Consider the following 23,215-nt stretch of genomic DNA (forward strand, 5'->3'; position numbering starts at 1 on the left):
CGACGTCCACACTCCTTTCCTGGCGCAGTATTTATACCATCTCTGGTTCCTCTCTGGCCGTTTTGTGCATTCCGCTGTTCCGCAGTGGCGGTCGATAGTGTCTGATGGCTTTCCACAACCTTCATGTTACCAGGACGGGACGTCCAGGTTCTCTAGCCCTGACTTGTTCGTCATGGTCCTGCTGGATTGTTCTTCTTTTCTTACAGCCTGGTATGGCGTTGGGGTTTGTCACATCTGCAAACCTCTGGCCCTTGATATCCAGACACCATTTTTGGTTCGTCTTCTTCTTCCAACCAGTGTTCCACTGAGTGGTTTCTTTTTGCACCGCTCCTTCACATGCTGCCTGTTTCCAGCCTTTGTAGACTTCCCCTTTTTTCTTATCATGCCATGTCATGACTGTTGGTCACTCTAGGGTAGTTTCTTCCTGGGGTGCTGATCTTTGGGTATCGCCTTCCTTAGAATTTTCTGGGCCCAGGCTCTGTTTGCGCTCTCCTGTATTTTCTGCAGTCGCTCCGTTCTATTTCTAGTGACTGACTTGTCTTCATTCTTCTTCATCTGGTGGATATTCTGTGTGCTCTCCACTTCTCCAAAGTCTCCTAAGCCTTGGCTTAGTTCCCTGGGCGTTTTTTTCTTCTGCATAGCCGGAGCCTCTGCGTATTCAGCCGCTCTCTGGCTGGCCTTCCTGCACTTTTCTGGGTTCTTGGGGTGTCCTTCCCCCGCATTCCTGTGGCAGGGTCTTATGACTGGCTTTAGATTCGTTCTGGTTCCCTCCCCATGGTACTGCTCTTTAACGTCTCATGGTCTTCTGTGTCCCCCAATGATACAAGCGAGAAAATAGTATTTTTTGTGCTTACCTGTCAAATCCTTTTCTCGCTGAGTTCATTGGGGGACACAGCTCCCACCCTGCACGTAGATTGCTGGCTCTCCTCGATGGGTCCCTCAGGTTTTTAATTCGGACCCGTCTCCGTATTTCTTTACCTTTTTTATTGTTTTCTGTTGGCTTCTCCTGGCTGCTCCTACTGCTTTCGTACAAACTGATTAGCTCAGTGTCTGCAGGAGGGGTATAGCTGAGAGGAGGAGCTAACACGCTTAGTGTCGCCTCCTAGTGGCAGCAGCTATACCCATGGTCTTCTGTGTCCCCCAATGAACTTAGCGAGAAAAGGATTTTACAGGTAAGCACAAATAATCCTATTTTTGTGTGCAAATACAGGAAAGCGCTAACCTGATCTATGCTTTTTTTTTTTTTTTTTTTTTTTCTTTTCTTTAGACACCAAGGTTTCGGAGTCCTGTCAGTTGTGCTAGCAAACCATGCTATCAAGCTGCTCACTTCTCTCTTCCAAGATCTTCAAGTGGAGACTTTGCACAAGGTAGTATATTTCTGCTGACTATATAACTGTAAAAATCATAAAAGGGTTGTCCAGGATAGAAACATGGCTATTTTGTCTAGAAACAGCACCATCCTGTCATGGGCTGTGTATGTATTGCAGCTTTGGTCTAATAGAAGTGAATGGGGATGGCTGCAATGCTACACACCACCTGTGGACATGTGTGGTGCGGTCTTTGAAAGGAATTTTGGAAAAACCCTTTAAAAGGGGTTTTGTTTTACTCAAACCAGGGACCATAGCTAATACAAACAGCCGATGGGTGGGTGAGCCGTTAGTTATACCCCCACCAATGTGATATTGATGACCTATCCTAAGGATACATCCTCAGTAAGTAAACCTGGAAAACCTCCTATAATCTGCATAAGAGAGAAACATTTTCCGGACAGATTTTCAGTCTAAGCTTTCATTAACTGTTAGCAAGCAGAGACTTAAAAATGGCTGTATATTTTATTTTACATTAGCCAAGATTTGTCTACATAAAAGAAAATCCTGCTTAAACCTATACTGTGCATTCATTTTATGCTACTTCTTAATTCTTAAGTGTTTATTTCTTTATAAACAGCAAGCCTGGGATACAGATGGGCCCCTGGCCGAGTTGAGCATCACAGCGCAGAGCACATCCATCCAGAGAATACAGAGACTCATCGATTCCATTCCTCTGACAAATCTGCTCTTTACTGTTCTGTCCACGTCCTACCGCAAGGTGAGCTGCTTTTTTTTTTTTTTTTTTTTTTTTTAACTCCTTGAAAAAACATTTTGATGATATTGTAAGTTCATTGAGGAAATTTTTAGCCTGAAACCAGGGAGGCTCATTATATGAAGACCTGAGTGCATTCTTCCCCTTGTACTCAAACAGGCCTGTGTCTTGCAACGACAGAGGAAAGGATCTATGAGTAGTGATGCCAGTGCGTCCACAGATTCCAACACTTACTATGAAGATGACTTCAGCAGCACAGAGGAAGACAGCAGCCAAGGTAATGTTTTAATATTTTCTCAGTTCACCCCCAAAGTGCTGCTGTCAGCTTTGGAAGCAGATATTGTTTTAGCTCCAACTTTTTGTCAGTCAGGAGACCCTAAAAGCTGAGCTCTTTAAAGATGAAATTTTCCTTTTAAAGGCATTAATCCTGATGCTTCCCGTGTTCATACAGATGATGACAGTGAACCTATCCTTGGACAATGGTTTGAAGAGACAATCTCTCCAAGTAAAGAGAAGGTGCCGCCACCACCTCCACCACCACCGCCTCTCGAGAGCTCTCCCAGAGCTAAAAGTCCAAGCAAACAGAACCCTGCAGGAAATGGCAATATCCTGGCCAGTCGCAAGGATCCAGAACTGGTATGGATAGTGATCATTGCTAATTATTGCGTGCTTATTGCACTCCCCTTCCTATCATGCCACCGCTTTTAGCCTTTGCTCATTATTTCTTCAGGTTGGTAAGCTAACCTCTGCTTTCCTTCAGTTCCTCAGCCTCGCCTCCAATACTCTGAACTTTATCACCAGCTGCATGTTGAATTCCCGCAGTAATTTCATCCGCAATTACCTGAGTGTGTCACTGACCGAGCAGCATATGTCCACCCTGGCCTGTATCATCAAAGATGTGGACAAGGATGGACTAAAAGGTACAGAGTCTTAAGATAAGAGTCTTATTACCCTTCTGTTGGGAGGAACTGGTTTCTCATGCACTTCTATGCTTTTTCTTTTAGGGTCATCCGATGAGGATTTTGCTGTTGCTTTGTATCAGTTTAATCATTGTTTGGTGACATCTGATCTTCAGTCTCCCATGCTACAGGTAGCTTACCACACCACTGGATAATCAGTGCTGCATTTTTTAAAATTTTGAGCTGAATTTCTGCAAGAGACCTATATCTCTTCCAATAATTGTTTTCATGCTGTATATTCTTAATATTTTTGCTTTCTTTTATTATAATTTTAAATTTTTTCTCTCATTCTAAGTTTTGCATCCTTTTTTTTGTTTGGCAGAATGCTCTTCTACAGCACCTGGGAATAGCCCCGCTAAGTGAGGGCCCTTGGCCTCTGTACATTCATCCTCAGAGTCTTTCTGTACTGTCACGTCTCCTGCTGCTGTGGCAGCACAAGGCTAGCATTCAAGGAGAGCCAGACGTACCCGAATGTCTCCGTGTGTGGGACAGGTAAGTGCATATTAGTCAGACAGTTTAAGAAGATTTTGGATGACGCTTATCAAGACCAGCCTTTTATATGCTGGTCTTAAAGAGGACCTGTCATCCAAAAACGCAATGCAATTTGGCAGCATCATGTTATAGAGCAGGAGAAGCTGAGCAGATTGATGTGTATTTTTGTATCTTTGCTTTTTTTAACCACCTGTGAATACCTATTGGTACAGTGATTGATAGCATTGTGTATATAAGAGAGAGCTGTCCATCACTGATAACAGCTCCTCCCTGTACCGATAGCTCTTACAAAAAGCAAAGATATAAATGTAAAAATTACAAGTAAAAAAAAAAATCCATCTGTTCAGCTCCTTTCGCTCTATAACGTGCTGCCTGCAGATTGCATTGCATTTTGTGGGGACATGTTCTCAATAATCTTTCCCCCGCCGGCCTGTCGCCTCTCCTGTCATGTCTGTTTTAGTGACTACTTGCACTCTCCATGTAATAATTCTGGAACATCTATTTTTTATGACTTTTTATGAAGTATCATTCCTTTATGATTCCTGCTAGAAGTTACAAATGAATTGTCAGCAGATTGCAGTAAAGATGGGTGTTATCAGTCGAGGGGGGTGGCCCTGCACAGTCTGACACTAGCAGCACTGATTGGACAGAAGCACCAGCTACTGGTAACCCCTAGCAGTACCGGCAATTTATTTGTAAACTTCTAGCAGGAATAATACAGGAATGGCACCGCACAGAATCGGAAGAAGAGATGCTCCAGAATTTTTACATGGTGAATTTATGTAGTTACTAAAACAGACATATCTGGAGAGGTGATAGGTCCTCTTTAAGAGGCGCACACCTCTTTATATTTGTGGCGCATCTATGTAGGTCTATGTGCTTAAGTGGAGATCTATACCAGCAAGACAGCTGGTGTAGATTCCCGCTGTAATCTATGCCAGTGTCCTGGTGCAGATTATATTAAGGCCTTAACGTATTTTGTTTCCGTTTCCGTGTCCATTATTTTTTTTATTTTTATTTTTTACGGATAGGATGCGGACCTATTAATTACAATGGGTCTGCAGAAAATGTGGACAGCACACCGTGTGCTATCCACATCCGTATGTCCGTTCCGTAGCCCCGCAAAAAAAAATTAAAAATTTAATATGTCCTATTCTTGTCCGTTTTTCGGTTGTCATCAGTTTTTTTTTTTTTTTTGCGGACTGCAAAACACATACGGTCGGGTGCATGTAGCCTAAATGTGATGGGCTTCCTAGGCCAGCCCCACACGACTCACTACTTTGAAAAGTTGGAAGTGGTGTCCCCCAAAAAGTCGTTACATTTTTGTGCAAGTCTAGCACCAGTTTTCTGGTGCAGAGGGATCATGAATTTTCCCCTTTATCCTTTAGTTTCTTAATTTCCTCATATACATTAGTGTACTGTTCGCTGAACCTGCTGACAGTCTACTCTGTATGGATTACTCCCAACTCTCACCTGACAGATGACGTCAAGAAAGAGAAGGATTTGGCAAAATGAATATATTTGCCCAATCCTTTTGTTTTCTCAATAAATAAATCTTTATTAGAAGTGTCTGGCAGCAGCTCTCCTCTTCCTGTTGAATACACATAAATCCACCGAAACTAAACATATATGGGAGTTGGGGGGAATAGTCAGTTTGTTTATGCTGTCTACATTTTAGGCAGTATTAATATGGCTTATACTCTTTTTCACGCAGGTTTGTTGGGACCCTGAAGCAGAATGCCCTCCAGGGAGTAGTTCCAGGAGACACAGATGATGTCAATGTGGATCATCTTCAACTGCTGCTTCTAATTTTTCACAATTTATCAGAGAGGGGGCGCCAGAGTATTCTATTGCTCTGCATACAGACACTGCAGGACTTGGCTAGTAACCTGGAACCCCAGCTTCCAGCTGTCCCCCTCCTCCTCGCAAGGTTACTCCTTGTGTTTGACTACCTCTTGCACCAGTACTCCAAGCCACCACTCTACCTCTTTGAGCAGGTAAGGTTTTGGATGAATCCTGTTTACTTCTGTGTATAGACATTTGGCTTTTGTGCTGCGTTGCTGTAATACCAGGGTTTGCGTATGCGCATATATTGCCTTATGTGGGATGTTTGCAGTATTTTGTTTTGTATCGTAGGTGCAGTACAATCTGCTTACACCTCCTCTTACCTCTGGGGTGTCTCATGATGGAAGTGGTCGCACTTCAGCTTTATATTATGGATTCAAAGAGGTGGAAGAAAATTGGACAAAACACTGCACAACAGGTGAGATAGCGGGATGGTAATGTGTGCATCAGTGGTTATGGAAACTAGTATTCGTGTCTGTTATGTTACTACAGTACCCATAGCGTGTCTTAAGGTGAGCATGTGTTTCAACAAGCCCTTTAAATATGTTAAGGCTACTTTCGCACCAGTGGCACGGACCTCCAGCAGAGTGTTGCGTCGGGTGAACAGCCTGTCAGATCCGTCCTGCCGCTAGTGACCATGTGCCTCCGGACTGCCGCTCCGTCCCCATTGACTATAATGGGGGCGGCGTTCCGGCGAGGCAGGGAATAAAACTACGACATGCCCGACATTTATTCTGGCAGCTTTTCGCCGGAACTCCGCCCCCATTATAGTCAATGGGGACGGAGCAGCAGTCCAGAGGCACACGGTCACCAGCGGCAGGACAGATCCGACAGGCTGTTCACCCGACGGAACAGCCTGTCGGAGGTCCGTGCCGCTAGTGTGAAAGTAGCCTAATTTGCTAAACAGGTGAGTTACATAGGAACGTTGGGTTATTATACCTTTAGGGTAGATTCACACACAGTTTTTAGTGGTGTTTTTCTGCACTTTTGTGTCTTACGCATGTCTTTTTTTGCACCTGCATCTTTATTTGGTGCGTTATTTTGCAGAACAAATCATCAGCTTCAGATGGTGGCAGAAATTCTTTGGAAATTTGGATAGGATTGTGTCTAAGGCAGGTTTATGGATTTCTGCAAGGTCCATTCATATACAGAAATTTCTGCAGCAAATATGGTGCTTGTGAATGTACCCTAAGAAATTGATGACCATTTTAGAGTTATACATTGTGTGGGGTGGGGGGTGGGGGGGGGGGTGTCAATAACTAGGGCAAATAGTATCTCCCGTATATACTGATCCTCAGTAGGGGATGTGGTGCAAGGTTTGATTACAAGTAATGTTTTTCCATCACAGATGGTGCTCCGCAGCCCCGATTCTACAGTGTCCTCTCCCAGGAGGCCTCTGAAGATGACTTGCATCGTCTTGATGCTGATGTAAGGACTTGTCTTCTGTGTCACAGAGGATCCTCATGAGGCATGTGGTATGTGACACACATTTATTCTTGTTATTTTTCTGCAGGTGTGTGAAGTCCTCTTCTCTCGAGCACTGAAGTATGACGACTTATACACTGCCCTCATTTCTTTACTGGCAGCTGGATCCCAGCTCGACACAGTCCGGAGGAATGAGAACAAAAGCATCACAGCCCTGGTGAGTGCCCTGTCAGCACTGGTCAGAGAGCAGAGGTTTCTCCATCTCATGAGCTTATAACGTGCCTTTCTTTCTTATCAGGAGGCTTGTTCCCTTCAGTATCACTTCCTTATACTGTGGAGGATTCTGGGAATTTTACCACCCTCCAAGCACTACATGAAGCAGCTGTCACAGAATGTGTCTGGACGTAGTGAATGTGAGATTCTTCACACCTTGCGTTGGGCATCTCGACTCCGAGTCCCATCATACCAGCTCTGGATAAAGGTGAGCAGCAAAGATGCTCTCCACAACTTGGCCGTAGATGTAAAAGTCATCTTTTTATATGATTCTCTTCTGCTGTTTTTATTTAGGATCATCTTATGAATCAAGGGATAAAACCAGATCAAGCGGTATCATTGACAGAGCAAACTTCAGCCAAATGCAACACTATTAAATATGATGTAGAAGTGGCTGAAGAGTACATCGCCCGGCAGGTGAGTTCCATTATTTGTGTTTTTACTGCCATGAGACTTCTAGGTTAATGCAATTGATGATAAACTATTGTTGATTTCTTAATAATTCTTTGTTGTAGATCTCGACTTTTTGCAGCTCTAATGGATATACCTTTGAACAGCTCCGTAAAGGGCCTAATCTGCAGTGCATTTACACATTAGATGCAATGATCTGCAAGGTGCAGGTGTCTCTGGATGAACATTTCTCTAAGCTGTCGGCGGAGACTGACCCTCAAAAGTCCTCACAAGTTGCTAAAAACCTCCTGCCAGCTGCCTTACAGCTCCTAGACATGTATGCCTCTCTTACCCGCTGTTACTTGCTCCGAAGCCTACCTGAGGAAGGTATAGAGGAGAAGAAGCTGCAGGGCTACGCAGCAGTGCTTGCAATTGGTTCTTCCCGTTGCAAAGCGAACACCCTAGGTAAGGAAATCAGAGGTCTTAAAGGGATTGTGCAAGAGTGTGGGGATTGGCAAACTCCTCTTGACTTGGCCGGACCTGTAAAGGGAAGCTTACTTACCTGCTTGTTGTCACTGGCTCCCCACACCTCCTCCCGGGCTGCGATGCTCCGCTGGGCTCCCTTGCTGAAATTTCCTTTACAGATCCAGCTACATGGGGGGAGGGTGGGGTTTTGAAAAAAAACTATCACTATCCTTTCAATCTGGAACATTACAGCTTGGATCATTGAGTATGGTCCACGGATCTGTCAACAGAAGCTAGTTGTTTCTTCTAGGTAGCAAAAAAAAAAAAAAAAAAGGGGGAAACTAAAAACGTGTAAATGATGTTAACAAAAACACGAGGGTACAAAATATAACACCTCCAAAATCCATTTCAGGGTAAGTATGCTGCTTATGTATTTAAGTAGCCTGAAATGTAATTATACCTTTCTTGTGAAAATCAGTTTTTCTAATCCTGAGAAATGTTTCTTTTTGCAAATAAGATTTTGGATGCACCTTCGCTCTGCCAGTACTGCCTCCCAGCGCCTCCCCTTTTGTTTGATTGACAGTCCCTGACATGATGCCGCAGAAGCCAGGTGCACTAAATGGAGCAGTCCTTACCATGGTGCACCGAAAATCTTCTTTGTATAAAAATAATCATGTTCTCAGGATGAGAGCAAATTTTTGCAAGAAAGGTGTGTTATTTTTCAGGGCAACTACCTCACATCGTAGTATGCCTACTGATTTTTGGAGGTGATAGACTACCTTTAAAATGCTACGTGTTACATCTGCTGAATATATAGCTAATCGTAATCAAAGGCGAAGCTTCAGTTTTACTCTTCCATGTTCCGCAGACCTGTTTCTCCAGCTGAAAATCACCCACTGTGTACACTTCTAGCAAATAACTGACCCTCCTTCCTTTGAATACTAATGAATAATCTCTCCTCAGGTCCTGTCTTGATCCAGAATCTCCCTACTGCTGTGCAGACCTTGTGTGAGTCATGGAACAACATTCACACCAATGAATTCCCCAGTATTGGTTCATGGGTGAGTGGGTATTGATAAGAATATGGTTATGTAATACAGACAGTAGAATCTGTGATCATTGCAGATTTTGATTGTACAATGCAGTAACACGATACTGTTTAACTTTTTAGCGCAATGCCTTTGCCAATGATACTATTCCTTCCGAAAGCTACATTGGAGCTGTTCAGGCTGCCCACCTCGGCACTTTGTGTAGCCCCAGTTTGTCTCTCGCAGCTTCCCTCAAGCATGTTCTTCTGTCCCTGGTGCGACTGACAGGAGACCTCATAGTGTAAGTTCTTCTGCAGTTCACAAAGTAAAGTGTTTATTTATTTTTTATCCATTTGGTAGATGATATTATAAATTATTATTTCTCGCCCAGTTTCCTTGGGGGACACAGAAGACCTTGGGTATAGCTCATCTCCATAGGAGGCGTGACACTAAGTGAAAACTGTTAAGCCCCTCCTCCACAGCTATACCCTCAGCCTGGAGAGAGAGACTGCCAGTTTTTGCTTAGTGTCCAAGGAGGCAAGACACTCCCTGCTACTGCAGGGCTGTTTTCCCCTTGTTTTAAATTTAGATTTTTACTTTTTTCTTTTCTTTTTGTTCCAGATCATCAGGGACAACAGAGACGCACTAGACCTCTCTGTTTCTCCCGGGGTCGAGCTGCGCCAGTGCCGGTCATCCGCACTGCTGCCTCCCCCACAGAAGGCAAGGTGGATCAGGGCAGCCCAGCTCCCCTACATCCCGCCAGCACAAGGGTCGCCCGCACGCCAAGTCCCTCTTCCAGCGTCCTGCCACTACGGTGCCAGTAGCTGAAGGGGCGACCCTGCTGGAACGGACCGAGGGTGAAGACGGCTATGGTGAGAGATTGGCTTCTCCAGCCCTACGTCCCCCCCCTCACCCCTCACCCCACCCCGGTCTCCTGCGTGCCTGACTCCCATACTGACAGGGCCTCTGGACCCTTTTGTCCCTGCTAGCCCTAGGCTGGCCCCTGGCTGCCACAGGGCGACATTTTGCTCCCATAGGACATGGCACCCTTCTTCCTGCAAGAAGAATGCCTGGGGAGCTGCAGACCTAGCTGCCCCTGACGTAGGGGTTAGGCAGGATTCCCACCCTCACAGACCCGGTCTCAGGGTCCCCCTCCCTCTTACCGGCCACTGCTTCAGGGCCACAGGGCCCGCGCCTTGCTGCCCCTGGTCCATCACGGGCTCCGGTCCGGTCAGCACTAATATTCCGGTGCGGCCGGGCGCCGCAAAAGATTTTAGGTTCCGCGGCTCCCGCGGCGGTCCGCCATTCCAGGCCTCCTTACTTCCGGCAGGCGGGGTGGGCTCCCGCGGCCAGCGAGCCACCATTCCAGTCCTGTCTCTCCGGCCGGCCGGGTGGGCTCCCGCGCCGGCGAACCGCCATTCCGGGCCCCTATCTCTTCTGGCCGGCGGGGTGGGCTCCCGCGGCCGGCATTGGGCTATGCCCAGCAGGTGGCGGTCGGCGGGGCTCCGCTACTTGGTCCCAGGCTTCGGCCTGCTGTGCCGCAATCCCGACCGGCCCGCGGGGTGGGCTCCCGCGGCCGGTTTGAAGCGCCGTTCCGCCCCAGGTCCCGGCGGTATGACGGGCCGGGGGCCGCAATTTAGCCCCCGGCTTCGCGGCCTACTAGGCCGCAATCTTCCGGTCTCTGGTGGAGGGGGCGGGAACTTCTCCAGGCGCGAATTTTCCCGCCTGGAGGTTCCTCCGCCCCCAGGGGATCGCACGCCGCCCTCCAGGCCGGATCCCTGTTAACCCTTTGGGTGCAGGCCGGCTCCCAAAATTGGGTCTGTATAGTTGGCCCCCATTTTTTTCTCAGGGCCCCTATATGGTGGCTCCCCTTTAGCCTCAGAGGCTGAGTTGAAAGAAAAAAAAAAAAAAAAATAATGAAATAAAAATAATAGATCATGATTTCTATTGGGCTGCGCTTGACGCTGCAGCCTCATCAGTAATGCTGCATGTCTGCATGACCTCCTTCCACAGGCGGCATGGTGTTGCGCTCCCAGCCTGCGTCGCTGCTAGGGCATTTCCCCTTTTAGGCGGTTTTCTTGCCTCTTCCAGGATACGGCGCTGGCCAAGTGCATTCGGCCCTCTGTAGGCAGCATTCATCGTCTCTCCAGTTATGGTGCCTGCCATGTGCATTCCCCCCCCCCCCTCCTAGGCGGGCTACTGCACTCTCCCTGGCTGGCCATGTGCATGACCCCCTTCTTGGGCGGAATGCTGCACCTTCACCGGATACGGTGCTGGCCTTCTGCACGACCCCCTTCCATAGGTGGAACGCTGCACTCTCTGGATTTGCTGCCGGCCATGTGCGTGACCCCCTTCCGTGGGCGGAACGCTGCACTCACTGGATTCGCTGCCGGCCATGTGCGTGACCCCCTTCCTGGGCGGAACGCAGCACTCTCACTGGATCTGATGCCGATCATGTGCATCCCCCCTTTTTTAGGCGGGATACTGCACTTTCACCGGATACGGTACTGGCTGTGTGCACGACCCCCTTCCAGGCGGCGCTGATGTGCTATGATGTACTTATGTACTATGTTATTATGCTGCACTCTCGCTGATGTGCTATGATGTACTTATGTACTATGTTATTGTGCTGCACTCTCACTGATTGCGCTGCCGGCCTTTTCTTAGGCGGTATGCTGCACTCTCATTGGATTCCCTGCCGGCCTTAGGTATGCCTCCTTCCCTCAGACAGCATACATACATCCCTCTGTCTTTGGGTGTTTCCTCGCAGGTACGTTGCTGGCCACGTGCATGTACCCCATACATGGCAGGGTGCTTGCACTCTCGCTGGATCCGCTGTCGGCCATGGGCATGACTCCTCTTCCGTAGGCAGTGTACGCACTCTTGCTGGATTCGCTGCCAGCCAGGGGCATGCCTTCCTTCCTCAGGCGACATGCACGCGTTCTTAGTGACTGTGGTTGTCTCTCGCCAGTACGTTGCTGGCCATGTGTATGACTCCCATGCATGGCGGTGTGCTCGCACTCTCCCTGGAGGAGATGCTGGCCATGTGCTTTACCCCCTTTTTCTGGGCGGTGTGCTACACTCACCGGATACATTGCTGGCCATGAGAATGGCCCTCTATCATGGGTGGAACGCTTGCACTTCCATTGGATACGGTGCTGGCCTTGTGCGTGACCACTTCTCACTTCAAGGGCAGAATTTGGCACGCTCCTGGGATTCACGGCTGTCCTTATGTGGCTGGGCTGGACTTGTACATGTCCCCATTCATTGGCAGAGTAGTTACTCTCTCGCTGAGTTCAGTGTTGGGTGTATTATTGCACACTCATTTAATGCTAGGATACCCTGTGCATGTTCCCCTTTCACTAGATGGACCTCCTGCATTCCTGCTGGTTTATAGGGTATGTCCTGCTTCTCTGAAGTAGGTTCGGCCTTAGGCATCACTCCCTTTTGGGACCGGTCTTTGCACTCTTGCCAACTGTAGTTGGCCAGGTACAATTTCCCCCCTTTCGGGGTGGACTGATTGCGTTCCGTCGCATGCTATACTGGTTTTGTGCATAGCTCCCTTTCAGGTTGCACTTTGCGATTCCGTACATGCTGTGGCGCTCTGGGACGAGCCCCCCTTTTTTCTAGGTGGGTTGGCCTTCTCGCTGCTTGCGGGGCTGCTCGTTCGTATGCCTCACCTGCTTCCTGCGGCATACCTTTGTTTCTTGGGAGCCGATGCTTGCCGCCAGCCTTGCACTCGTCCCTAGGGAGTTCCTTCTGTCCTCTTGACCGGACAGGCTCTATTTCTCTCTGCTGCACCGAGCTGGGTGGTGCTCATTCATTTAGTTGGCCTTTCATTCCAGGGAGTGTTCGTGGGTCCTAGATGCATGCCCTTTGCGTCCTTCTGCAGCATTGCTTCCCTGCGCTAGTGGTCCCATGGTCGAGAGTGCTGTTGTCTGCGGGGCCTCTCGAATTCTTCATTGGCGCTGTCAGGACTGCGGTTCCCTTGCCTGCCGCAATTTCCTCCTCTTCGGATGCAGTGTGGTATGAGTCCTTCCTCTTGGCGCCTCTACGCTTTCTGTCTGATCTGCTGCCGGGTTCGGGCTGCTCTTCTCGGGACGGTCACCCAACTTCTCTTGGGTGCTGGATTACCCAGGTCCGGAGGACCTCCGCCTTGGGTTCTTCAAGGTATTCGCCTTCTGCGAGGCGGTGGACCGGGCGTCTCACAGTGTAGCGGGTTCTGTTTTTGAGCTGTCTTATGGCTTCCCTGTTGCCCACTCCTCCTCCTTTCGGTTGGAGGGTGTTATGTCGGCCTCTGTCTCGACTGCCTCTTTTCGCCGGCTTTGTTTGGCTCCCGCTCTATACAGATCACTCCGATGTGGCTTCCCACAAGACTACGGAGGCTGTGTTTTCACTGTCCTCCCCTCTGGGGTGAGCCTGGTTGTTCCTGTGGATGGTTCCGGTGTTCCTTTTGGCCTCGTACTGTCTCCCTTGTTCGCGCTGGCTGTATTAGCTGTGTGCTTATTTACCGAGTCTACCGCGTTCTGTCCTCCCGCTGGGTGCAGATTGCGTGGCCCGTTCTAAGACGATGGTCCTGATGTAAACTTACCTTCTCGGTAACTTGGGGGGACTACCTTTTCGGTTCAGATTGTCCTTTGATCCCACACAGGGGCTGTTCAACGTGGTTACATCAGCATGGTCTTTAGCCTGCCTTCTCCTGGCGTCTGGCGGATCCTTTTGGGTCTTTGCATCTGTCCTTCTGCTCCCCATTCGGGTGGATGCGGGTCAACGTTGTTCGGGGCCGACGGGGCTAGTTTTGTCGACCCTTCTGCCCGTGTTACTGGTCTGCGCCTGTTCTCATTGGGTTTCGCCTGCTTGCCAGGCGACTCCAGCGGGTTCACTGCTGTCCACTCCTGGCTGTGTCTCGTCCAGGTTCTGTCGTAAGATTTAGGGTTTTTTGTCTGGGGTTCTGTGGAAAGCTGTGCATTCCCCACTCTGAAGTTCTTTCCCCATGGTTCTGTCTTTTGGTTGAGGTGTCAAGTGTCGGCGCTGTTCTTCCTCTTCCAGCGTTCCCGACCCTCTGGGCCTGCCAAGACCTTCTTCCTCGGAGTGGCTCTTTGGTTCCTCTGTGCTGTCCTTCGGTACCGCCCTGGGGACTATATCCAGAGCTCTCGGCGCTCCAATCTTGCCCTTGGAGCTGTTACAGGAGTTCACTCTATCCTTCTGTCCTGTACGGTTGTGTTCCGTATCAGTCGTGTCTCTGACGGGTGCCGGCATGGCCCCCTTTTTTTGTTATGAGTTTTCTGTCCTTTCCAGGACAGGGCTGTTCTGCATCTCGTTTCTTCCTTCCTTCCTTCCTTCCTTCTGAAGGTGGTGTTGCCTTCGCTTCAACACCTCACCTATTTGGACGTTGTTTGGGCCTGGCCGTTGTTTACTTGGAGATCTCCGACTCTTGCAGTCGTTCGGCCTCTTGGGTTTCCAGGAGGTCTGTGCATAGGGTTGGCAGACTCCAGGGTGGTTTTCCTCCGCTTGATCAGGTTGGCTATTGCTGAGGTTACCGCACCTAGGGCAGGATTCTGTCTTTGGTGTCACCGTTCCTTTCACCAGAGCGGTCGGTGTCTCCTGGGCCGGAGGCATTGGGCTTCGGCCGTGCATTTGGGCACGGTGGCCACAGGTCTGCCTTGCACGCCTTTCTGAGTTCTACAGGGTGCATACTCTGACTTTGGCAGATGCTGCCTTACCCCGCCTGGGTTTACAGGCGGCGGTTCATTGATGCCTTTCGGGTGCTTCGCCTTGGTGTTGTGGTCCCTCCCCCTTTTGGACTGCTTTTGAACGTCCCAAGGTCTTCTGTGTCCCCCAAGGAAACTGGGCGAGAAAACGAGATTTTTGTATAACTTACCAGTAAAATCTCTTTCTCGCTCTTTCCTTGGGGGACACAGCACCCACCCATTAATTGTTTTTTCTCTGTGCGTTTTCCGAGTTTTTGTTACCCGTTGGGTAGTTGGCTTGTTGGTTCCTTGTTGGACTTTGCCTTTTCTCACTGCTTGGACACGCAACTGGCAGTCTCTCTCTCCAGGCTGAGGGTATAGCTGTGGAGGAGGGGCTTAACAGTTTTCACTTAGTGTCACGCCTCCTATGGAGATGAGCTATACCCAAGGTCTTCTGTGTCCCCCAAGGAAAGAGCGAGAAAGAGATTTTACTGGTAAGTTATACAAAAATCTCGTTTTATTAATACAGATGGTGCCCAGAAAATCTGAATTCTCACCAGTTAATCCAGTCGCTGCTTCCTCTTCTTCTGGAGAGCAGCACTGAGAGTGTGGCTGAACTATGCAGTACATCGCTGGAGAGAGTGCTTGGGCCGGCAGAGTCGGATGAGTTCTTGTCTCAGATGTATGAGAAGCTGATCACTGGCTGTTACAATATCCTTGCTTACCATTCTGACCCAAGCTGGTAGGTACCTACATGACGATACTCTCTTTGAAGAGTAAATGCACTTTGTGAACGTTTTTGATATGTCATGTTGACCTTATCAAAAGTTTTGATTGGTAGGGCTTTCAATTGCTGAGACACCCCTTGATCGCCGAGACGCTTTGCTGCTGCTGTAGACAGACAGAAAGTGGCCTCATACTTTCTGCTGAATTTAGCACAGGGAGAGACGGTGTTTAGCTGAGTGCTTCTAAATCCTCATTATAGCAGTGAGCAGGGGGCTCAGCACTCATCCCCTATCACTAGAACACATCAAAAGATTTTACAAAGTGCTGTTACTCTTTAAATAAGCCCTGATACATCTTCCATGCTGTCTTCTTTAGTGGTCTGGATGAGTCCATCCTTGAGGAATGTCTGCAGTTTCTAGAGAAACAACTTGAGAGTAGCTTGGCTCGAAAAGCGATGGAGGAGTTCTTTACTGAGAGGTAAGAGTCATGATAGCGTGATGGTATTAAAAGTTTAGATTAGGGGATAAACAACTTGTGTTTTTTTTTTATTTATTTTTTATTTTTCTATAGAGGAGAGCTAGTGCAGATAATGATGGCAACTGCAAACGAGGCTCTCTCCGCCAAGTTCTGTAACAGAGTCCTAAAGTTGTTCACAAAACTTTTCCAGCTCGGTGAGTAGTGCTCTTAGTTGTATAGATTTCATATTGAGTTCAGATGGTCCCAGATGTGCTCTATATAATACATGGGCGATCCTCTTCTTTTGGAGAATGACAATAGTTTTCTGCATGGACTAATACAGTAGGGATTCCAAACAGCTTCTTGGGTTATGTTCTCTAGAAGGACATTTCCAAAGGGACTGTGTATTGAGTTTGCAGGTTTGAGACTCCTCTCTAAATGTGGAGGAGAAGGTGTACAAGATGGTTGTAGTTGTCAGACCTAATGGTAAAGAAAGAAGGCGATAAGCCATTGCTAGAGGTATTTGGCAGCTGCTTTTTGCCCTCTCCCCTTTCACTGACCATGCACACTCTGTTGGGGAGGGGGGATCAGAAGGAATAGCGGTCAAGGTGTTACATGCAGAAGTATGTGTTTAAAGATTTGGCCCTTGAGCAATATAAATGAGCAGGTATTTTCCGATCTTCATCAGCCTGTAACATTTTTCCTCTTTACACTTAACAGCTGAGAAAAATCCAAGTCCCAGTCTCTTGCATCTCTGTGGCACACTGGCACAGCTTGCCTGTGTGGAGCCGACACAGCTACAGTCTTGGCTGGTCCGTATGACAACTCCACCTCCCAAAGATTCCGACCAGACTGAAATTGTCCAGGAAAACCGACAGCTACTCCAGCTACTTACTGCATATATTGTACGAGAGAACAGGTGAGTCTCACATTCTCCATTGCTTCATCTTCTGTATCTTCCAACTGATCTTTTATTGATTGATATTTTTTGTTTGTGTCTTGCAGCCAAGTTGGGGAAGGTGTGTGTACGGTGCTTCTAAGCACTCTTATCCCAATGGCCACAGAGCTTTTGGCTAATGGGGATGGGTCTGGCTTTCCAGAACTCATGGTGGTAATGGCCACTTTAGCAAGCTCAGGACAGGGTGCTGGACATTTACAGCTGCACTGTGCAGCAATGGATTGGCTGGCAAGATGGTGAGTCTAATCTATTTTCTATATTCTTAAAGAGGACCTTTCACCGCTCCTGATATATGTGCTATCATAGCTTCATGAATTCCCTGTGTAATAACAATTCTGGATCCTCTATTCCTATGTCTATATGTTGTGCCATTCTTCTGTTATTTCTACTAGAAGTTATTAATAAATTGCTAGCAGTTGCAGTAAGGGTACAGAGGGGTGGTAACCTGTTGGGGGCGTGTACCTGCACAGACTGACTTTATCCAATCATTGCTGCCATTTTCAGACTGCAGATACACCCCCTCAACTGGTTACCTCCCCTCTGTACCCTTACTGAAGGCTAATAGCAATTATTCATAAATTCTAGTGGAAATAGAGGAACGGCACAACACAGAGCCATAAGAGTAGATGTTCCAGAATTGCTGTTGCATGGGGAATGCATGAAGCCATTAAAACAGCTGTGTTAGGAGTGGTGAAAGGTCCTCTTTAAAGCAGTTATCCGGGATAGGATTGACCCAGGATATGCTATCAGTATCTGATTGGCAGAGGCACAGGGTGTCAGACCTCTGCCAATCAGCTGTCTCAGAGTATTTCTGACTCCTGAAGTCAGTGCTGCAGTGTTGCTACTAGGGATCGACCGATTATCGGAAGTAACGATATCTGCCGATATTCAGGATTTTGTACGTTATCGGTATCTAACCTTGCTGATAATGCGTATAAAGCGAATACTAGTGAGCGCTTCCATTATGAAAGCCGGGAGCGGGGAAGAAGCGCAGCAAGCACTTCCAATACTCGCCCTCCCTAGTCTTCTTTGATGGGGCCTGTGCCGCACTGTCCTGACCCCGTACAGCATCAGGACGTAGTGCCCGCACTATGACCTGACGCTGCAAGCTGTCAGGTGACAGTGCAGCGTGGGCCGGAGAACACAGGGGAGCGAGACGCCGGACCCGGAGATGAAGAGGTGCCGCGGCGCAGGAGAGGTGGGGAGTTTATTTGATTAATCTGAGGTCTGATAGGGGTTAATAAAGGTCTGATCTGAGGTCTGATTGTTGTTGTTAAAGGTCTGATCTGAGATCTGATAGGGGTTAATACAGGTCTGATAGGGGTTAATAAAGTCAGTGAGGAGGGGGGAAGGTGTGGAAATTGGCATTTGGCACTAGTATATTATAAATGGACTACAAACTAAGGGCTTTATTAATTTATAATTTACATTTATAATATACTAGTGTCAAATGCACATTTCCACCACCTTAGTGACTACCAACTAATATAATATATAAATCATCGGCTATCGGCCTGAAAGCTCACAGATTATCGGTATCTGCTCTAAAAAATCTATATCAGTCGATCCCTAGTTGCTCCTATTTACTTCAGAGCAGTGCTGCAGTGACCAGTTCCATCACTGCACAATAACCAGAGCTGTGCAGTTCCTCTGCCAGAACCACTTTCAGACATCTGATTGGTGAGGGAGCCATCCGTGGCAAAGGAAAGAAAACACCTTTAAACAAAATTTGTGGTCAGAACATGTGCACAGAAGCTTCCAAGAAGGCGCCAACCCATAAGCAGAGTAGGCTACTGCGTAGAGCGCACTCTGCCTGGGAGCACCGGCATTCTGGAGTCCGATTTATTTTTTATTTTTTTTAAATACCGGACTGTTACTTTACTTTTTAAAAGGGTGTGGTCAAGGGGGCGGCAAAATTAGCTTTTGCCTAGGGTGGCAAAAATCCTTGCACCAGCCCTGCTTCCAGCTGTGGACTGGAGGTGAGATGTCCAATCTGTAGTCATGTTCACCACTGCAGCCATTAACTGGCCTCAAAAGTGATGTGTTCCCAAGCAGCACATAACCAATGAAGCCAGTCAATGACTTCAGCGGTGCATGCGATGACATACAGGACGTCACATTTCTGGTCCACAGTCAATCAGCGCTGGAACGGAGCTGCTTAGAAGAGGTGGATGAACAATCCCTTTAAGATTCTATCATAAATACCATGCAACATGTGAACCATCTGTCTTTTCCAGCAAGAAATATCTGTCCCAGAAAAATGTTGTGGAAAAACTGAACAACAATGTGATGCAAGGAAAGGTGAGAATTGCTTGTGTTACTGTGGATTAATAAATGTCATATTGAAGAGACATATTTATAACTCCCCCGTTTCCTTTTGATTTAGCATGTTACTATTCTGGAGTGCACATGTCATATAGTGTCATACTTAGCGGATGTTACTAATGCATTGAGTCACGGCGCTGGGCAAGGTCACTACCACCTACCTGTGGATGGAGAAGAGCGAGCAATCGAGGTAGACTCCGACTGGGTGGAAGAGCTGGCTGTCGAAGAGGATGATTCTCAGGCTGAAGATTCTGTAAGTGTAATGAATTTAACTACTGTGGTTGGTATTGTATTAAAGCGTTCATGTAACGTGATTACTAGAGAGGGATAAAATTGATTGACTGAACTCATGATTCTTCATCCTGGCATTTGACCTTGGGATTGAGTGACGGAATTATAGTACCGTATATTTTGCTTTAAGACACACCTGATGATAAGACGCACCCCTGGTTTAAGAGGAGGAAAATAAGAAAAAAAATTTTTTTCATCAGATCTCATAAAATCCTCAGATCAGACCCCCCCAACTATCTGGACATCAGATCAGGCCCCCATAACAGGACATCAGCCCTTCATGTCAGACCTCAGATCAGTCCACCTTGTCAGACCCTTCATGTCAGACCTCAGATCAGCCCACCTTGTCAGACCCTTCATGTCAGCCCTCAGATCAGCCCACCTTGTCAGACCCTTCATGTCAGACCTCAGATCAGCCCACCTTGTCAGACCCTTCATGTCAGCCCTCAGATCAGCCCACCTTGTCAGACCCTTCATGTCAGCCCACCTTGGCAGCCCTCAGATCAGCCCACCTTGGCAGCCCTCAGATCAGCCCACCTTGGCAGCCCTCAGATCAGCCCACCTTGGCAGCCCTCAGATCAGCCCACCTTGGCAGCCCTCAGATCAGCCCACCTTGGCAGCCCTCAGATCAGCCCACAAATCAGATTAAAATAAAAAACTCCCCTCACCTATCCTGCTCTGCGGCTCCTCTCCACCTCCGGCAGAAGTCACGCTTCCCGACCTGCGCTGCTCTGTCACCTGACAAACTCTTGCGGCGCTTCGCTCCCAGCACCTAATGGATACTATTCACTTTATAAGACGCACGGCCATTTTCCCTTCTGGACTAAATATATATATGCTCTGGACTAAAGTGAGCATATAAAATATTGACTTCTGGATGTATATTTTAACCTAGGATGAAGATTCGCTTTGTAACAAGCTCTGTACATTCACAATCACTCAGAAAGAATTCATGAATCAGCACTGGTGAGTCTGATATTCCCTATGATGTATTATTGACATGAACATATGAATGTTTCTGCATGTCATTATGTTTCCCAGTAGATCTTAAAGGAGTACTCCTAACTTGGAAATTTCTGGCATATATATAAATATAGGGTATGCCATAAATGTTTGACAGGTGCAGGTAGAGATTCGACCTACATCTGTGTGGAAAATATAAACCCTCCAACCTGCTTCTTTTGACGGCTGCATCCAGGTGGAGAATGAATGAAGCGGTGGCTGCCTGTGTGTGCGCCTCTCTCCATTCTCTGCTCTGGGAGTTATGGAAACAGTCAAGCAAGCGTGGGGTGTTTCCATTTCTTAGCAGGAGATTAGTCATGTAGTGAGCAGCTGTGCTAATGCAAAGTTTATATTTCTCAGGTATCACTGTCACACCTGTAAGATGGTGGATGGGGTCGGTGTATGCACAGTCTGTGCCAAGGTCTGCCATAAGGACCATGAAATTTCTTACGCAAAGTATGGCTCTTTTTTCTGTGATTGTGGAGCTAAGGAAGATGGCAGCTGTATGGTGAGTCCGTGTCTCCACTATTCACTGTGTTACCAGTGTCTGTATATCTGATACTTCATGTTAATTTCTTTTTCTTTCTATAAATTTAAATTTTTTATAGTATGTCCACTTTCTGGGGGTAGATTTATCAAAACTGGTGCAAAGTATACTGACTTAGTTGCCCCTAGCAACCAACAAAATTAAAAGGTTATTCCCATCTCAGACTTTGAGGGCATATTGCTAGGATATGCACCAAATGTCTGATAGCTGCGGGTCCCACCCATGAATTTCTATGGGACTGCTGAAAATAGCCGACCGCTGCCTCGGCTATTTCCGTAAGCCCCATAGAAGTAAATGAAGGGCGGCTGTGCATGTGCAGTGTGCCCTCCTGCACTTTGCGGGCTCTGTTCTAAGGATAGATTAAGGTCCACACCTATCAGACATTGGGGGCATATCCAAGCCATAAGCTCCCAATTTCCAAGATGAGAATGCCCCTTTGAACCGTTAATTTTCCAAAGGAGCTCTGAAAAAGAAAGGTGGGGTCTGTTTTGTTGCGGTGGGCAATTAAAGGGGATTTCCCATCACAGACAATGGGGGCCTATCGCTAGGACTTCTGGGACCCACACCTACGCCGAGAAAGGAGCTGGGAAAGGTGGTGGAGGGCGCACTGCACATGCGCAGCTGTACTCCATTTGTTTCTATGGGGCAGCCGGCTATTTCCGTTGGCACAATAGAAATTAATGGGAGCAGTGGCTGCGCAATTGCGGTGCGCTCCCATTCACTTGTATGTGGAAAGCGCCTAGGGTCCTCCAGCCACCACTCTCCCAGTTCCGTTCTCGGCGTAGGTGCAGCACCCGCACCGATCAGACAATGGGGGCATATCCTAGCGATATTCCCACATTGTCTGTGATGGGAATACCCCTTTAAGTCAGTTTACTTTGCAACAGTTTTGATAAATCTCCCTCAATATGCTGCAAATACTCCTTTAGCCAAATGTCTTGATGAAATGCAGTTACAGTTGCAGTTACAATTTGCATACTCTTAACCCTACTCCTTTTAGGCCTTGGTTAAAAGAACCCCAAGCAGTGGCATAGGATCCACTATGAAAGAATCGGCCTTCCAGAGTGAACCTCGTCTGCCAGAAAGTGCTATCAGACACCCTGGCTCTTCCCTCACAGACAAGGGGAAAGTGACAATCAGTGACGGAAAAGGGGACGATGAGAAACCAAAAAGGAGCAGCTTGTGCCGTAACATTGAGGGCTGCCGAGAAGAGCTGGTGTGTCAGGTAAGTGGAATTTCACACAACTTGTCACATATCCCTAGCGGTGTCGAGGCCAGCGTATGGAATTAAAACGTCCATCACAGTTCTGTCCTATATGAACATCTGTCTTTTGCAGGCCAATGTTTCGTTTGCACCATTGATTCTGGATATGTTAAACTTCTTAATGAGCTCCATACGGAATAACTTCCAGCAGGCCTCTGCGGTGGGGAGCAGTAGTCGAGCTCAGCAGGCCCTGGACCAGCTGCACACTCTGGAGAAAAGTGTGGAAATGACCGACCAGCTCATGGTAAGCAAAATAGTCGTTCATATTGACAGAGTGACCGAGATGTAGTGAGATCCACAAGTCCATTGTATGCTGGTTTTTGTTTACCGCAGGTCCCTACTTTGGGCTCGCAGGAAGGAGCATTTGAGAATGTGAGAATGAATTATAGCGGCGATCAGGGCCAAACCATCCGACAGCTGATCAGCGCTCACGTGTTGCGTAGAGTTGCCATGTGCGTGCTATCCTCTCCTCACGGCAGGAGGCAACATTTGGCCGTCAGCCATGAAAAGGGAAAGGTGAGCCCCAGTATTTATTTTACATGAGTGAACTTAGGGCTCTTTCACACTTGCGTTCTTGTCTTCCGGCATAGAGTTCCGTCGTCGGGGCTCTATGCCGGAAGAATACTGATCAGGATTATCCTAATGCATTCTGAATGGACAGTCCGTCCTTCAGGATGCATCAGGATGTCTTCCGTTCCGGTACGGAACGTTTTTTGGCCGCAGCAAATAGCGCAGCATGCTGCGCTTTTTGCTCCGGCCAAAAATCCGGAACACTTGCCGCAAGGCCGGATCCGGAATGAATGCCCATTGAAAGGCATTCATCCGGATCCGGCCTTAAGCTAAACGTCGTTTCGGCGCATTGCCGGATGCGACGTTTAGCTTTTTCTCAATGGTTACCATGGCTGCCGGGACGCTAAAGTCCTGGCAGCCATGGTAAAGTGTAGTGGGGAGCGGGGAGCAGCATACTTACCATCCGTGCGGCTCCCGGGGCGCTCCA

At 47.8% G+C, this 23,215-nt stretch overlaps 1 protein-coding gene across 1 annotated transcript in view; it reads left to right on the forward strand.

Annotated features, from left to right (window-relative positions):
* UBR4 (ubiquitin protein ligase E3 component n-recognin 4) overlaps positions 1 to 23,215 on the forward strand; it is a 94,825-nt gene that overhangs the window by 15,317 nt on the left and 56,293 nt on the right. The window contains 28 exon segments of the mRNA XM_044282503.1: positions 1,268 to 1,367; positions 1,948 to 2,088; positions 2,242 to 2,359; positions 2,534 to 2,718; positions 2,843 to 3,002; positions 3,087 to 3,172; positions 3,364 to 3,533; positions 5,248 to 5,530; positions 5,670 to 5,796; positions 6,727 to 6,806; positions 6,892 to 7,020; positions 7,102 to 7,284; positions 7,371 to 7,493; positions 7,592 to 7,931; positions 8,895 to 8,992; positions 9,103 to 9,260; positions 15,179 to 15,391; positions 15,751 to 15,852; positions 15,946 to 16,046; positions 16,552 to 16,750; positions 16,837 to 17,025; positions 19,027 to 19,090; positions 19,176 to 19,367; positions 20,301 to 20,371; positions 20,768 to 20,915; positions 21,955 to 22,179; positions 22,292 to 22,462; positions 22,552 to 22,734. Coding sequence (XP_044138438.1) covers positions 1,268 to 1,367; positions 1,948 to 2,088; positions 2,242 to 2,359; positions 2,534 to 2,718; positions 2,843 to 3,002; positions 3,087 to 3,172; positions 3,364 to 3,533; positions 5,248 to 5,530; positions 5,670 to 5,796; positions 6,727 to 6,806; positions 6,892 to 7,020; positions 7,102 to 7,284; positions 7,371 to 7,493; positions 7,592 to 7,931; positions 8,895 to 8,992; positions 9,103 to 9,260; positions 15,179 to 15,391; positions 15,751 to 15,852; positions 15,946 to 16,046; positions 16,552 to 16,750; positions 16,837 to 17,025; positions 19,027 to 19,090; positions 19,176 to 19,367; positions 20,301 to 20,371; positions 20,768 to 20,915; positions 21,955 to 22,179; positions 22,292 to 22,462; positions 22,552 to 22,734 — 4,339 coding nt within the window.

Source organism: Bufo gargarizans, chromosome 2, assembly GCF_014858855.1.
Source record: "Bufo gargarizans isolate SCDJY-AF-19 chromosome 2, ASM1485885v1, whole genome shotgun sequence".
In the NCBI taxonomy this organism is placed as follows: Eukaryota; Metazoa; Chordata; class Amphibia; order Anura; family Bufonidae; genus Bufo; species Bufo gargarizans.